Here is a 17,478-nt window from a genome sequence, read left to right on the forward strand (position 1 = left end):
TACAATCCCCCAGCTGCTGCGAGCACATGTTGGTGAACCCTGAGAGCTCCCTTCTTCGGATGCAGCCTACTCTGCTGACAATTAACTGCAGTTTCTCACCTGGTAATCAGGTGAATGGGTGACTGGGAAGGAAGAGGCCTCTTTCGCATCATCCCCTAAAGGACTGTGTTATTCCTTTGGGGAGGAGCGAGACACTCACTCATTCTGCGGGACCTGAAGGGTCTGGTAAGCAAAAATTCAGCGGGGGAAGTGGTATCCTCCAAATATTGCCATCCTTTGTTTTAAGATTTTTCCCAACAGTCCTCCCTTCCCTGAGTTTCTGAAATCCGGACCCTGTAACACTGTGGAAGGCTGTGTTTGCTCCTCTACTGTCTGCATTTTTCTTTATTTATGGCACCACAATTGCTCTAGATATAAAAACAAGTTCATGTATGAGAACAGATCTAGAGGGCAGTGTGTGTGTACCTGTGTATTCAGACATTACAAAATATCTAATTAATATTATATGTACACCTCATTTTTATATATGCTGAGAATAAGAACCTGAACAGACATGCCCAAAAATATATATTTATAATCTTGCTTAGAGGGTGTGTGTTAGCGTCTTAATTGTCATTGAGTAAAATAACACCTGGGAAGAGTGACACAAGTACTGGGTTCAGGCACCGTGTATCCCTGACCAACTTCAAAAAGAAAGCTAACACAGAGAGAGTGTGTCAAAGAGAAGCCAAGGGCTTATCCTGGACCTACAGGGCCACTCTGAGGACTTGAGACTGTGGGTGAGTTGAGAATGAAAATATAAGTTTTCCTGCTTTCTATGTTTACCGTCACTTCCAGGGTTCCTAGAATGCCTTGTGTACATCTGATGTGAGCCTCAAAGCAACCCTCGCCAACCAACTTACCACTGACTTCAGTGTCTGAAAACAACTTAGGGTTGAAAGACTCCTTTGGAGTCCTCTTGACTTTATACTAATTTTCTGATGTCCCCATATGATCTGTGGGCCAGGGCTTGTTCTGAAATGTTTCAGAAATATACTAAACATAAAGCCTATCAACAACATACCAAACATGGATACCTACCCAACAACATATTAAACATGGACACCTACCCAATAACATACTAAACATGGATGCCTACCCAACAATGTACTAAACATGGATGCCTACCCAACAACATACTAAACATAGATGCCAACCTAACAACATACTAAACATGGATGCCTACCCAATAACATTCTAAACATGGACGCCTACTTTGCCTTACAAAATATGCAGAGGGATAGAAGATACCACCTATGTTCAGGAAAATTGGAATTTATTTATGTAGGTAAAATACAGAAAGTGAATGGTAATACACATGTTACTGACATGAGATATAAAAACAAAGACAGCAGAAACTCTGAGATGGAAGAGGTAACAGAATTAGGAGTAGGCTTTTCCAGAATATTGGAATATGAGCTGGTCCTGAGGAGTAGGGACAGGAGAGCATAGAATGGTCACAGGCTTTCAAAGCCGAGGATGTGTCAGCAGTGGTGAGTGGGCCCAGGAAAATATGGCTGCCTCTTGAAAACCCTAAGTAAAACTTTTATTTTCCTGACACCTATTTGTAGAGGCCACAGGACAGTTTTCAGAAGTATATTGTTTCCTTCCATTGTGTGGAACCCCAGGGACAGAACTCAGGTCATTAAGATTGGTGACAGCAATCACCTTTATTACAAAGCCATCTCACAAGCCCTTGAATAAAACATTTTAATTAGAATTATAGCTCTGTGTGTGTGTGTGTGTGTGTGTGTGTGTGTGTGTGTGTGTGTTAGGTAAACTTTTATTCAGTTGACAAGGCTAAACTACACGTGGGTTGTGTGTGTTGGATATGCACGCACACACACACATACACACACACACACACACACACACACACACACACACCATCCCAATGTCTTCAATCACTCCTTGATATTTTTGGTTGTTTTTAGTTTTCTGCTTGTTTGTTTGGAGACACATTCTCCCTCTGAATCAGTAATTCACTGTATCAGTTAGGCTGGCCAGCCACAAAGTGCCCAGTGTCCTCCTGCCTCCACCTCCAGTGCTGGAGTCAGAGGGGCACAGTGCCCCTTTTTACACTTACATTGGGGATCCAAACAAACTCTCAGATTGCTTAGCAAGTCTTTCTCCCACGGAGTCATCGCTCCAGCCCTATAAATTATACTTCTCGTTTTCAACATACTTAGAGTGTTTTTAAAGATTATTTCTTTTCCTTAAACAATTTTAAGTGAAAATTAAATTTACCAAGCCAGCTTTTTCGTATAAACCTTTCCCATCCATAGCTTTTCCATTTGCAAGCACTGTTTTCCCATCTCTAACATTTCCAGGTCATACCTTGAAAACAAACAAAAAAAAATTAAGGATTTTCTTTTTCTGTTGAACATAGTAAATACATTTTAACACATACATTTTTATCCATTGTCTGTTTTTCTCTCTAATATTTCCAGAATTGATTTTCACTGATAGAAGTACAATTATGTAATTAACAAATCAGTTACATTTCAGCAATTATTTTTCTCTGTAACACAGTTTACATACAAGATTTTCAGCCACCACTTTATTTTTATTAAATGATCCTGCTAGTATTTTCTATTATGAATTGTTGTAAGACTGTTAGCAAACTTCTTAGCTGAAACATGACAGTTGTACTGCCTATTCGCCTACAGATATCTGTGGATTGTCTAATTACAGTGAAAATATATTATGCTGTAAATCTAATTCATTTTAGCATCTCAGATACATTTGCCTTTTCCAAAACAGAGCTCTGTGGAGCTGGTAGAATGAATTTCAAGTTACAGATAACAGAAATACCTCTGATTTAGAAGGATTTACCAAAAGGATTTGGAGGTGGCTGGCAGAATCCCAGGAAGAAGGAAGACCTTAGAGCAGGGATCAAGGAGGAGCAGCCAGCAAAACCGGTCTGTCTGGCTATTGGGACTGCAAAAGCAGATTCCCTCTGCTGCCTCCTCTGGTGCCATGAACTCTGAGTGAGCAGCCTGGGTGCAAGAGTTTGGCGGGGGTGGGGTGAAAGGAGGTTGCAGGTTTGCCTCCCTGATGCAGGAGATTCTGAGAGAGCAGACATGAGCCAGTTCCCACTCTGAGAGTGGTGTAGAAGTCTTCAGTAGAGAAAAGGGAGGGTCTCATGTTCTGAACTAATTAAAGGAATGACAGAGGCTTCCATGAACAGAGAGGAACTATGCTGGGTATGTGGCAAAGTGGATGCAAATTCTGTACCTTAACTACAAGGCTGTGCACCCCCAACCTAAGGCATTCACTTCTCTGTGTTCACCTGCTGCCAGTCACCTGTTCAGGTTCTCAGGCACCAGGTACATTAAAGATTACCAGAGATGGAGGCAGGTTTATGATCTCCCAAAGGAGTCTTTAGCAAGTGTTCCAACACAGACTAGCCACATCAGCATGGATAGGGCAGCACTTCAGGTGTAAGATGCCACTGTGCAACTTCAAAAGCAAACCGACTTTCTGAGTATCGTTCCAGCTCTTCTCAGGTAGGTGTTTATCCTTCCGTGTCGCTGATACAAATTACTCAGCTGTAAGTAAAAGTGTGTAATCACTTACATTTAATTTTAAGGATAATTTATTCTAGGTTTTGTATACGAAAAATGCCTGACAAAAAATAGTGCTATGTGAGTGTGAACACATGCGCATATGTGTGTGTGGTGCTGGGACAGAACCAAGGGCTTCATGCAGCTAGTTGAGTGCTCTCCACTGAGCTATATTCCAGTCACTTCCCCCAATCAGTCCTTGTAACGTTTCCATTGGAGCATAAAAATCACTAGACAGGGGCTAGAGGGTAGAGCCAGCAATTAGGAGCACTAGGTGCTCTTCCCATCACCCACTGCGGCAGCTCACAACCTCCTGGAACTCCAGTTCCAGGAGATCCCACGCTCCCTTCTGGCTTCTGCGAGCACCGAGCACACATGTGGTGCACATGCAAACAGGCAGGCAAACACTCATACACACAAAATAAAAACTATACATAAAATCTTTTTTAAAATCACAAGATTATTTTTATGCCACCCAAGGGTCACAGAATGTTCAGCTTTGAGATTCAGAGGATTCCACGGTCCTGTTTTCACTACGCCTAAAGCTGCTCTTCCGAGTTTCCAAAAATACGGAATATTTTACAGTGGTGATTAAAGAGAATATGTTAGTGGAATAACAGCATGCCAGATGATTTCTCATGGCTATGGCGGCCCCCTCCTCTACGTGTTCCTCATCGTCTCCTGCATCCTCTTTAAGGTCATCAGCAGGACAGGTGGTCATTAGCAGACCTCACCCACCCAACCCCCATTCAGGTTCTTGAATGGACCTATTCCTGTCGCTAACCATTGCACAATGATGTTTGTACTGCATCCCAGACAGCGGGGCAGGCAGTGCTTTAAAGTAAAGGGCTGCCCAGGAGAGTGACCTTGGTATTTTCTTCCCAGACTTCAGAATTATCCTGGGATTTCCAAAGACAGGAAGGCCCCTCTCATAACCAACTGAAGGTTGGGCTGCTGGTAAAGGGAATGCTAATGAATGAAACCAAAGGGCTCTTGGAACCAAGATCAGAACTCAGGAACATCGCTGTATCCGTTCAGAGTCATAGACTACCGCCACACATTTGTTCTTTTCTGCAAGTAACTTAACATGGTGACTGTCTCAGGGCTGTTTTCCCTATGGGATGCTGCTAATCAGACACGTCTCCTTGTCCAGTGTGAGTGAGACAGGCATAGTTCAAGCCTCCAGGCCTGCCAGGAGGGCAAGAAGCCACTTGCGGTTCTTGGCCGAAATCTTTGTCTGCATCCAGTTGCTTCTCATCTTGCTTCAGACCACAGGACCCAGATTCCTTCGGGCCTAGAGGACTCTCAGAATTGTCTTCACCTGGGCTACATTGTGTGGCGAGTATCATATAGCTTAATCCTTCTTGGTTCTTGGTTTCCATCAATGCAACTGGCATCGTGTCATCTGAATTCAAAGCAACCATTTTACCATCTTCACCTGTGAACAAATACGGAAGTTACTGCTGCATCCACCCCACACCTTTTGTTTGGAATAGTAATACAAAGGCTGTATAAAAACTGGGACAACTTCAACTTTATATTGCTGCTTAACAAACTTTTAGGAGGACAGCTAAATGCTCAAAAGACAAAAGTAAATAGGACCGGCTTCCTGTCGCTCAGTCTATGGCATTCTAGAAAAGAAGCAGGCATGTCACTGTAGGTGGTATGTCCAATTACATAAAAGACTGGATAAAATACCATGATACCCCAGAAGTGAGAGACTCCACTGAAACATGTACAACAGCTCACTGCCCTTATGATAAAAGTTCAGAACCCCAGGAAGCTCCTTGTCTACAATAGCCTTTGACCTTTTCACCAGACTTAACCATACAGCTTACTACCTACCTTTAAAAGCTTAGCCCTTTATATTTGGGAATTGACCTACTTGCTTTCAAACTCTATTTTTCTTTTCTCCTTTTGTAAGGTGTGGTCCTGCTATGCAGACCAGATTGGCCAAGAACTGAAAGGGATCCTCCTGCATCAGCCTCCCACATGCTAAGATTCCATTGCATACCACCATGCCAGGTTTCTGGCCGCTTGTTAAGATAAAAGATATACACAGTCTGCCAGATGTAAGGCACGTACTGCTTAACTGTAACACAGAGTCATCGCTCTCCAGAGTTGACATTCTGAAGGAAGGGGATGGGCAGTTAACGGATAGGCCCAACCGCGGGTGACAGCAGTTACTGTGGAGAGCAATGGGCAGAGCAGAGGCCTAGAGCAGTGCTTCTCAACCTTCCTAGTGCTGTGACCCTTTAATACAGGTCCACATGATGCGTTGACCCCCAGCCATAAAATGATCTGCATTGCTGCTTCATAACTAATGTTGCTACTGGTGTAAATTGCAATGAAGTATGTGGTATGCTGAGGGTTGTTCAACCCTCTCCAGGGGTCACATCACACAGGTTGAAGACCTAAAGAACAACAGCATGGAAAGGAGCTGCCATTTTAAATAGCGTTCCCAAGGTATCCCTGAATGAGGTAAAAATCCTAGCAGAAATGCAGATTAAGCGAGGGAACTTTCCTTGTAGCTCTTTCCTCTTGCTTTAGTGTTTTCTTGTACACAGTACAGGAGGTTGAACCTAGAGTGTCAATCATGCTACCCAAGTCGTCTACACTGAGCTACATCCCTGGCCTCCTGTAGGTTTTTGAGACAGGGTTACCGTGAGTTTCCCAGGCAAACTTAAACTCTCGGCCCTTCTGCCTCAGCCTCCCAAGTGCGGGGATAACAGGACTGTGCCACTAGGCCTGCCTAGTCCTTTTGCCCTCTGTAGGCTCAGTTGTGCGGTTACTCTAAGGGCACTGACAGAGAGAGGAACGAGGCTTCCAAGGCAGGAGTATGCTAGATGAAGGAGCAGCAGGGAGCCAACACAGCTGGTCATCTTTTGCAGTGCACGCAAGGGAAAGGATGCACACCTGGCCAAGTCGAGAGGCCAGATTGGAGGAGGAGGGTGCCATGAAGTATGCTAATAATATTATGGTTATTGTTCAAATTGACACTTACAGAGCCCTTAAAAGTGATAGTCATGTGTTAACTTATTTTTGCCAATTCATTAGGCACGGCTATTGTCTACATTTAACGGGTCAGGGAGGTGAGGCATGAAGGAGCTCAATAATTTGCTCAAAGTCACACAGCTAGAATGAGCTTGTGTCCTGATGTGTCTCTCTGAATCTCCATGCAGTGTGAGAAGCAGTGAGGACAGTGTGCCCTGAGAGGGATGTCAAGTTTGGCTGGTACCTAGGGGCTGAATACTCAGAGACAACCCAATTTCTACTAACTGTGGCTATCACCAGTTGCACTACATACACTGAAAGCTTGCTATTTATAATAACAGCAACCGAAAATCAACAAGTAGAGGAAACAAGATACTTAACATTAAGTTGCTCAGTGGCCCCAACGGACTTAAGAGCAACTGCTCTTCATTAAGATGGTTTTCAGAGGCTTGGAGAAACCACACAATAACACCTACAGGTCACACCTTTCCGCTCCTGTTAGCTGCTTCACTGACAGCCACTTAATCCATCCAATAATGAACTGGAACACTTCCACAGAGCAGAAGTTTAATTGTTTTTGCTTTGTTGATAGTGAGGGGAAAAAAATGATCATTTATATGAAACAAATTTCTTTTTGCAAATTATGCTTCTGTGTGCCTGAGGAAAACCATTAGCCAACTTTGTTGGTTCAGAGTGCTGGCAGCAATATTTAGTAACTTGACCCTGGCAAGCTTTTAGCAATTAATACGTCTTGTTGCATGAAGAGCTCGGGAGAAGTGGTGGTGATGGGAGGACTTGTTTTGATACTTTTGTTTAAATAGTGTTCACTATAAAACCTCCAGCTCAGAGCTAAGGTGGATATTCTGAACAAAAGTGGCAGGCACTCAGCAACTTCTTTAGAGGGGAAATATTAAAATAAAGACTTCCGAGTAAGACGGGGCATTTAGAAGCGAGACATTCGCCGGTTGACTGGCTATGTTTAGAACAGCACAGGGGCATTGAGATTTCTTTCCTGTAGAACTCTCTGGGCTGGTGAGGTGATGTTTACACAAGCATGGGGATGAAGTCACTGGGATATTTTTACTAGGTGCCCAGATATGTTACTAATCTCTCTCTCTCTCTCTCTCTCTCTCTCTCTCTCTCTCTCTCTCTCTCTCTCTCTCTCCCCTTTTTCTCCCTCTCTCCTCATCCCTCTCCCTCCCTCCCTCCCTCCCTCTGTCTTTCCCTCCCTCCTCCCCTTCTACCCACTCCCCCTTCTGTCCTCCTTCTCTCCCTTTAGGTCAGTAGGACCAGAGGATAGGCACAGAATTATTGCTATTATTGCTGTAATCATATGTTGCTTCATTTAAAAATGGAAGAAGCCCTTCCAATAATTTTCTTGACTTCTACATTGACAACAAAGATGGACACTTCAATGCAATATTAAATATGCTTATCAGTCTACAACGCAGAAAAATATTATTTAACACATTTCTCTTGTATTAAAAAAATTACATTCAGCCAGGTGGTGGTGTCACACGCCTTTAAACCCAGCACTCGGGAGGCAGAGGCAGACAGATCTCTGTGAGTTGGAAACCAACCTGGTCTACAGAGCGAGTTTCAGGAAAGGCACCAAAGCTACAGAGAAATCCTGTCTCAAAAAGAAAAAAGAAAGAAAAAAGAAAAAAGAATGACATTCAGGTTTGCCTTACAGAAACTACTCTAGGATTTACATTTTTGCAAAGATGCAAAGCCCACTCTTTACTCTGTTTCTTCTCTCTTCCCTGCCTTTCTTCCTCACAGCCTTAATATCACAGCTTTAGTGGCTCCCATATTTCTTTCCCTTCCTTCACTTCAAAGAGAAGAATGATGGTTCTCTTTTCCTACAGCTAGACTTCTGTCAGCCCAGATTAGTCTCTGCATCATCATTGTTTATTTCCCGTTAAAGTTCTCTGCCCCATTATGCTGAATGAGCATGTCCATGTCTCTGATTTTATTAATGATACTTGTGGGTTGTTTTTTTTTTTTTTTTGCTTGTTTGTTTGTTTTGTTTCTTGGGACAAAGTCTCACTGTGTATCCCTGGTTTTCCTGGAACTCCCTATGTAGAACCAGCTTGCCTTGAATTTGTGATGATCTATGCCTCTGCTTACTGAGCGCTGGGATGTTAGGCATGTGTCATGACATTGGACTTTATTGCTAGTATTTAGGACTTCAATTCTCTCTACCAAGACTTAACATCTAAATCTGTTTAGTATAGCCAGACCAAAATGGTGCGTCATTTCTGGAAAGCTGTCAGGGATAAGTTCTTTTGCTCTGCCAGGCTGTACAGCCCATTAATTGTAGTGTAATGCAGAGAGTATGTGAAGATGTCTTGATGTTAGCATCATTTTCTACCTCTCTCAGTCTCTCAGTGAACCATTCAAAGGTCTATGAAAACCTTTGGTAGAACCTCAGGAAGAACTAACCTCTCAGGTTCATCAGGGCAGCCTCTGTGATTTTTATAAAACTCTCCTAATACACTGGAAAGGAAAGATTTCATGAGCAAAAATCTGAATTTTTCAAATATAATGCAAGTAGAGCTCAATAAAAATTAAAGGTAAACAACAATTATAATCTTATCACTCCCAAGATAAGGCAAGAGGATCATCGGTAATTTAAAGCCATCCTCAGTTACACAGGGAGTGTGAGGACAGCTTTGGCTACATAAGGCCCTATCTCAAATAAAAATAAAACAAGAATTAAATAAATAATAAAATACAGGTCAACAATAAGATGTCTGAATCCTTCTGGAAGGCTAGCTATTTTTGGAACATTCACCCACTCCTTCCTTCACTGGCTACTCACTGTTCCCTGGGTTTCTATGACAACGCTCGTTTGGGGTTTTCTTCCTTTTCTGTCGTCTATCCATGCCCACCAACTTGCTATGCCAGTCCCTCATATTCATGCATACCAAACTACATATTTCAGCAAGACATACAAAATTGAAAGATATCCATCAAAGTAATTAGAATGCTTAGTAATTGGCAGGAGGGAGAGGAAGTAGAGCCAGAGAGGAATATGGAGACAAACGGACTAAACAAATAAACGAAATAACGGAGAAGCCCTGCAGAGGCCAATGATGATAATGTGCCATAAACAGAGAGTCTCTAATTATCTAAAGTAAACTCTGCACTTGGAATACAACTGATGAAAGGTAGGGAGGACATGAACGGACTGGAGGGAGACAGCCTAGCATGCAGGGAGGACATGAACGGACTGGAGGGAGACAGCCTAGCATGCAGGGAGGCCATGAACAGGCTGAAGGGAAACAGCCTAGCATGCAGGGAGGACATGAACAGACTGGAGGGAGACAGCCTAGCATGCAGGGAGGCCATGAACAGGCTGGAGGGAGACAGCCTAGCATCCAGGGAGGACATGAATGGACTGGAGGGAGACAGCCCAGCATGCAGGGAGGACATGAACGGACTGGAGGGAGGCCATGAACGGACTGGAGGGAGACAGCCCAGCATGCAGGGAGGACATGAACGGACTGGAGGGAGACAGCCTAGCATGCAGGGAGGCCATGAACAGGCTGAAGGGAAACAGCCCATCACGCACATTTTTTGTCTACCTTAGATATGCATGATCTTTTTAAATTTTTAATATACATTACAAGGCATTTCAAAGAGGCTCACAACAAGCAGGATAATGACAGTGCCAGCCAGCATATATCATTACCCTTACCCACCCTACAGGGCTTTCTGTGTGCATTCCATTGTGATCCTGTTCAGTCACACTGGGGAAAAATTCTGAAGAATCAAGCTTACCTTCAAAGCCTTTATTGATGACTCCACTGGCATGTGCTTCTTCTCCACACTGAGAGGTATTATTTAAGGAAAGATTTCGGAATAACTGAAGCTGGTCTTGAATAGTTTGGAAAGTGGGTCTTTGGTCAGGTTCTTGAGCCCAGCACTGAGACATTAAATTCCACCTGGACATGTGGGTAAAGATGGGAAAGAACATGATGCCAGGATGTCGTTACTAATAATCCAGAGAAGGACCCATTAGAGAGCCTGAGTTCTTTCCATTTTCCCCGTGTTTAATGCAAATGAACAGAGTGAAGAACTGTTTGGAAGAGTGGCTACAATGTCAGTGCCTACAATACCCAGGACATTTCTTTTGAAAAGTCGACATTATCTCAGTAGTGATCAACTCAAGAGGAGAGGCGAGGAAATGGATGATTGGAAATGTCTACTTAGCACATCAAGCAACTAACACCTTTAAAAACGATTGAAGAAGCAGAAATTACTTTTTTAAACTTCACAGACAGACATAACAGAGACATTCAATGGCAGAATGAGAGGTGGAAACCATATTTGAGTCCAGGGCTGTTCCTTATACACTGCTGGGATTAAATCAGACCCTCTCAGTTCCCCAGACATTCGTAATAGGTTGACTGGATTGTCTTTTTCTGAATGGCTGCCTAAGGAAAGTCTGTATAGCACTTGTAACAGCATACATCCATTGATTCATCATGGATTTTTTAGACACTTGTTTTACACCAGCAGAACATTAGTGTTTCAGCGGTGTGGCTCCTGTCTTCATAGATGACATGGATAGCCAATGAAAAAGAGTGACATTTTATCACGCTGCAACTCAAATGAACAGGGAGGAAAAGGGTAGCTCTCCAAACATTGTCTATAATTAGATCTTTTTCGGAGTTCCCACCTAAAAGAAGACAGTTACTTCATTTAAGACAGTGTGGTATATGATCTGGTTCAGTCCACCATTTTAAACCATCTTTTTAGGTAATGGTCACATGTCTCTATAATAATACAGTTTGTCTCAGGACTGGGTTATTCCCACTGCAAACAGTATCAGTGTATCTGCCCGAAAAGAAAGAGGCGCATTGCTGTGCAGTGGCACCATGAGGGATGCCCCTAATCTTCACAATTGATCTGGAATTCAATCCAGAGTGACAGGTCTTACCCACCCTTTTTATAACTGCAACTAATAAGGAACCAAAGGACTCTAGCTAGATCTAGTATTTCCATTATTATAGTATTCCAAATTTCCATAATTTCTAAGCAGCAAATTTCTGATTTTTGAGAATTTCATTTATGAGTATCATGTATCCACTGTTTCCATCTTTCCCTCAACTCCTTCCATGCTGCCCACTCCCTCTCAACAATTTTACAACCTTTTCTTTTTAAATTATTTTTGAGACAGGTGTAGTGCATCCCAGCACTTGGAAAACAGAGGCAGGCAGATCTCTGTGAGTTCCAGGACAGCCAGGACTACAGAGAGACCCTGTCTCAAAAATTATTATTATGGTTACACATGCACGTGCATGTGCATGTACGCAAGCGTGTGCACACACACATACACACACACATACATCCACCTACTGAGTTCATTCAGCATTGCTCATGTGTACATGTGTTTAGAGCTGAGACTGAGAGAACTCATCTCTTAAAAAAAAGAATTTTTTCAGCAGTCATTGATTGTAGCTCTTTATCTAGTGGTAGGACCTTAGAAATTTTCCAGGCTGTGTTCATAAATCATCTGATGTTGCATTATGCAGGTCCTGTCTAGGCAACCATCTTGTGAAGAGTCCATGGGCACAGCTTCCCTGCCATGTGTAGAAGACACTATCTATAATCAACCACCTGCTTTTTTTTCTTTGCAAACCTATGAAGCAGATTAGAAATAAACAAAGGAAAGGATAAACAGACATAAATGGGGCCCGTGAACACGTAGGAGAAGAAGACACTAGTCACTGGAGCAGGGTGTGTACCAAAGTCAGGGAATGCACTAGAAGGGGAGAAAGCATGTGCACAGTCCTAAATTTGGAAAGAGCTTGGCACATTCTGAAATCTGAAGTGCAGTCATGGAGGGGAAGGATGGGATGGCATCAGAAGGGGAAGCAGGATCACACGGGTCACACAAACCAGGCAGGGAGCTACAGAGGTCTTAAAGTACACACACTATATTCAAAAAGGATAGTTCTCACTGATAGATGGATATTGGATTGTACAGGAGCCAAATAGAGGCTGTAGATTAAAGACTAAGAGATATTATGGTTTGGACTAAGGTGATGTCAATGGAACTAGAACGAGATTATATTCAATTACTAGGTGACAATTACCCAGAAGTCATCATAGATATTTAAGTATCTATTTCAGGGACTATAATGAGTCTTGAACTCATTATCATAAAAACTTCACTTGGATTTATTTCCTTTCTAGACATGAAACTCAAGTCCACTGAATACCAGGGTATTGTGATAAACACTGATTACTTTCTGTGGACTGTTCTGATCCCTTCAAGGGATAGATAGTCTGGTTATAGAATGCCAGATAGCTTTATTTTTATTATGTTAGAATCATATCTGAGAAATTGACAACCCTTTTTTATAATCTGTGCTTTGTAGGAACAAAGCTGACTGACAGATTTCACCAATGAACCATTCATTAGAGATAAGATTATAATTGATATCAGATTGTGGATCTTAAGGCAATAATTAAAACATAATCTGGAGAGCTGATCTAGATGTTTTCTTAAGATTTAAAATAAGAAAATAAAGTAATTCTTCAAGACAGCACTTCTGAAAATAGAGATAATTATCTAGATACTAACAAAAAGATGTCAAGACATAGAATTTCAGTAACCAAGTGTTAACTGTGACCTACTTAATAGACACTGCTTGGAGGAGCAGAAGGAAGAAGGGGGGAGAAGGCAAAGGTAGGCAGAGAGGTCACCCCAGTGAAGTCTCGTGTTTTATCTGTATAATTTGTTTACTCAGATAGGCTTAATATTTTTTGAAAGATTTATTTATTTATTATGGATACAGTATTCTCAGTATTCTGTCTGCATGTATGCTTGCAGGCCAGAAGAGGGCAATAAACTGGCAATGGGATAAAATGAAGAGGCTTTTAAGAATTTAATAATCCTAAGAAAGCTTTACTTAGGTCTTTCAAGTAAATTAACAATTACGGCTGTGTCTCGGGGGTGGCTTCTTACCAACGCTCACGTCAGTGTTTAGGACTGTACATTACACACCTCGAATACCCGGGTCTAGATGCATCTTCTGTTTCACGGGTTCATTTAAATTTGTGGGGATGCTTGTTTTAATTCTAGAAAAGTATTCACTATACTTGGAGCAATTCATTTGGCTACGAACTGGGCTTCAAATCCCTTCACTCACTATGTGGCCCTTTGATCTTCTTTACATCTTAGGCTTTGTTTCGGTGGGGGTCCCCCCCCCTTTTTTTTCTAAAACAGCATGAGACACATGAGACACATTAGCTGTGTTCAGTATTACTCTTCATACACATTAAAGTCCTTGGATTCATGAAGCCATTTAAGTTCGACAGCAGAAAATGTGACAGCATCTTTTACTTTTAAGGGACCAAGTGTCTGTATTTAAATAAGTCACCTAAAACACGGACTTCAAGAATCCCTCCTTTCATTGTGTCCAATCCCAGAGAGACTTAGAATCGAGCTGAACATTTTTAAGAGCAAAATGATACGTTATGATTCCTCTGCCTGCCATTGGTGCCTCCTACGTTTGAGGGTCTCTCCAATAAGGCTGTCACTGCGATGTGTCTATCACGGAGGAGAGGGGGCGGGGAACGCGGGGCGTGGGGAGGGGGGCGCAGTGCTGGCGGCAGAAAGCGCTTACATACAGCAGGTTTCCCTTTGATCCTGTTTTTTCACAGGTGTGGTGGTCGGTCACAGTAAAGGCTAGAGAGAACACTGTTGACTTTGCTTTCCACCCTCCCCCATCCCTCACCCCCACCCCTCTACCCCCATCCCCGCCTTACACCTGAGCCTTCGAACAGAATCCAGGAATGCTCTGAACGCCACATTCCAGCAATAGCAGAGGAAAGCAGGGCATCCCGAGCTCACCTGACCCAGAAAGCAAGCAGTATTTAGGTGGTGGGCGGAGGTGCAACGTGGCTCAGCTCAGACTCTCAGACTCTAAGCTGGGCCTGTGATCTCAGAGAAGCGCTTCAAATAAAACTTAGTTGCCGTGGACTCCAAGAAGAGTAGTTAATCTTTATCGTGACAACTTAAGGCCATGGCCAGATGGAATGGCATGAGAGCTCCACTTCCCGGTACACCTCGTTTCCACCGGGGCTGTTAACTCTAGCCAGGGCTCTGCAGACTCCTGCAGCTAGAAGTATTGCTTGCCTTTTTCTGATGCTCAAATGAACTTCAAAATCATCAGCGGACAATCTCGGTTTCAAAGAAGGATATTTATATAAAAAGTAGGTAAATACTCGATGGTATTGCCGGGGGTATTTATTTTTTATGCTGTTATTTTGTTTTGTTTGGTTCTTTTGCTAATATGTCATGGTTGCTGACTCTATTTTTGCCAGGGTTTGTGTGTGTGTTTGCACCTGTGCTTTCCTCTGGATCTTTGTTTTTCTGTTCATTTGTTTTGTCCTATGTGGTTTTGTTTGTGTTTGGTTTTGTCTTATTTTATTACTACAGTCTTTAGATGTCCGTTCGTTTCTTACGAGAGAAACCAAGAAGGGATGTGGATCTGGGTGGGCGAGGAGGGGGGGATGATCTGGGTGGAGTTAGGGGAGGGAGAACCATAATCAGAGCATATCACATGAAAAAAATCTATTTTCAGTTACAAAAAGGAAAACAATAAGGTCAATAATGTATTCAGCTGGGAAGTTAATTTAAGATAAAAGTACACAAAATGTTATCCTTTCCCCACTCCTCGTAAGAACATTCTAGTGCTTCCTTCCTCCTTGCGTTTCTAGTACATTTGAGTAGAGCTAAGCCTGAGACACATATGCTTTCTGTTTCATGGCACATCCGTTTATACTCCTCGCCATTGTCCCAAAGCAAAACACGGAAACAGAGTAAGACTGTATAATTCAACCACCTATCCCTTAAAGCCCATCCAAAACTGCTGCGTGATTCTGATGACACGTGGTGCCGCCCCCTGGCAGAAAGAAATAACATAAAAGACAAAAGTATAAGAGCACAAAGAAATGTTTGTGTTATTACGATTCTATAAGAAACTTATGAGTGCTCCAGAGGTCAGCTTTCCAGCTGTGGAGTTAACTAACATTTATTTCACGTTTAGACATCCTAGTTCCTCCCTCAAACACTAAATAAAATGTTCTGTATAAGTTCTTTAAGTCAAAGAATTTCCATGTCTCCCCACAAAAGACTCATGAATCAGGTTAAGGTGCCGCTGTCAAATGTGACCAAGTGTGTATTCACCTGAAAGGTTTAAAGGCTGAATCAGAAACGTGTGGTAATTTATATCTTCTGGCCAGAAGATTGAAATAATGCAGAAACATTCACCAGTGCAACATCCAACCAAGGTGCCCAACTCTTAATCATTCTTTGGCTCAAGTCTAAATAGTCCTGGAAATAACACGGCACTGTCAAGGCAGTGCAACTGTGGTGTGCGTTGGCATACTGCTAATTCCTTCTGCATTTGTCTGGACCACACAGTTTAGCACTTTATTACGTGCTGGCTGGCCACCTCACTGCTGCCTCTAACGTCTCATTCGGAGTACATTCCAAGATGTGCAAGAGCTGTGACCCTGATGTAGAGACATCTGTACACATGATGTTTGGCTTGGCAGCGTATGCAATGTTTATACTTGCTGGTTTTTTACAACCTTTTAGGTAAAACACCTCTTGGACAAAGTTCCAAGATGACATTTCTGTTGACAATGTCCACGGGAAGTGGATTTGTATTCACCATAGCTGAATTTTTTTCTTCATTAATTGAGCTCAAATCACTCACAGTTGGAGGCAACTATTAGAACTCAATCATAGCCAGAATCAATTGAACCAAGTCACTCACAGTAATTTTGTACTAGGTGTATAAATAAATAAATCAGTATAATTTATAGTAATACTAAATCTCATCGATCAATATAAGCTATATCAAAAAAACAGTCCAACTTTTAACTAATATATTCCTGTTTAATAGAATATTTTAAGGCATAGATCAAGAAAGTATCCAAATAAAGATTCTCAAAGTAAAATAAAGCACACACGCATAAGCCCACATGTGCACACACAGACACACAGAAATCTTATGTCTATGTATTTGTATTTACTATGACTACAAAAATTTATACTCGCCAAAATTTTGTATTGAAGCAAAATACAACATGCAAACATAAGAACAAAGCCATGCTGTATTAAGTAAATTAAATTCCAGCCTTGGTTTATATTTTATATGGGATGTACAAATATATAAATCCCACATATATCACATATATTAAAAGAAAATCCCCTGTTTTCTTTTAACAGGCCATGCCCGTGAGCCCTAAGACTGCATGTGCACGTGTTTCTGTTTTGGGGGTGCTTATGCTAACATAATTAACTTACAGATCATCAGGACAATTTCTTGGTGGCTCCAGTCTCCCTCCTTCTTGCACATAGTTTAAAACATCAAGGTTGGAATGCGCTGGATAAGGTTGATGACCAAGAGTTAAAATCTCCCAAACCAGAATTCCAAAAGACCTAGGATGTTAAAGGGTTCTCTTTAATTATATTTATTACAAACATCAGGTTTACAGTAGCTTCTCCAACATCACAATTCCTGGGGCTACAGGGCCTACTTTGTGATTGGCATTACTGGCCTTGTAAAAAGCAAATAAGAGACTTAAAAGAAGGTTGGTATTAAGAAAAAGTAGAACAAGACACTGTGGATGAGCCACACTTCAAAGATGGTAGAAAGGCTTACACACAGGAAGACCCAGGCATACATGCCGGCACATGCACAAACACACATGTACACAGAGACAGAAGCACACCAGAGCACATACAGACACGCGTGGAGGTGAACAAGGAAGTTTATCACCATTTTCTCCCCCTACCCTAAATCTGAAGAGGATAAAATGATGACAAACATAGAGAAAAAAAGTCATG

At 42.1% G+C, this 17,478-nt stretch overlaps 1 protein-coding gene across 4 annotated transcripts in view; it reads right to left on the bottom strand.

The window, feature by feature from the left end:
- Positions 1 to 1,298: 1,298 nt before the first annotated feature.
- The window catches only part of Ros1 (ROS proto-oncogene 1, receptor tyrosine kinase), a 131,582-nt gene continuing 115,402 nt past the window's right edge, over positions 1,299 to 17,478 (bottom strand). For all 4 annotated transcript variants that reach the window (XM_087910994.1, XM_087910983.1, XM_087911003.1 and 1 more), the window contains 3 exons: positions 16,936 to 17,070; positions 10,386 to 10,549; positions 1,299 to 5,043 (listed from right to left, as the gene is read on the bottom strand). In XM_087910994.1, the coding sequence (XP_087767120.1) occupies positions 4,733 to 5,043; positions 10,386 to 10,549; positions 16,936 to 17,070 (610 nt within the window). In that variant the 3' untranslated portion in view covers positions 1,299 to 4,732. The remainder of the gene's footprint in view (positions 5,044 to 10,385; positions 10,550 to 16,935; positions 17,071 to 17,478) is intronic.

This window comes from Myodes glareolus, chromosome 1 (assembly GCF_982192425.1).
Source record: "Myodes glareolus chromosome 1, mMyoGla1.1, whole genome shotgun sequence".
NCBI lineage: Eukaryota > Metazoa > Chordata > Mammalia > Rodentia > Cricetidae > Myodes > Myodes glareolus.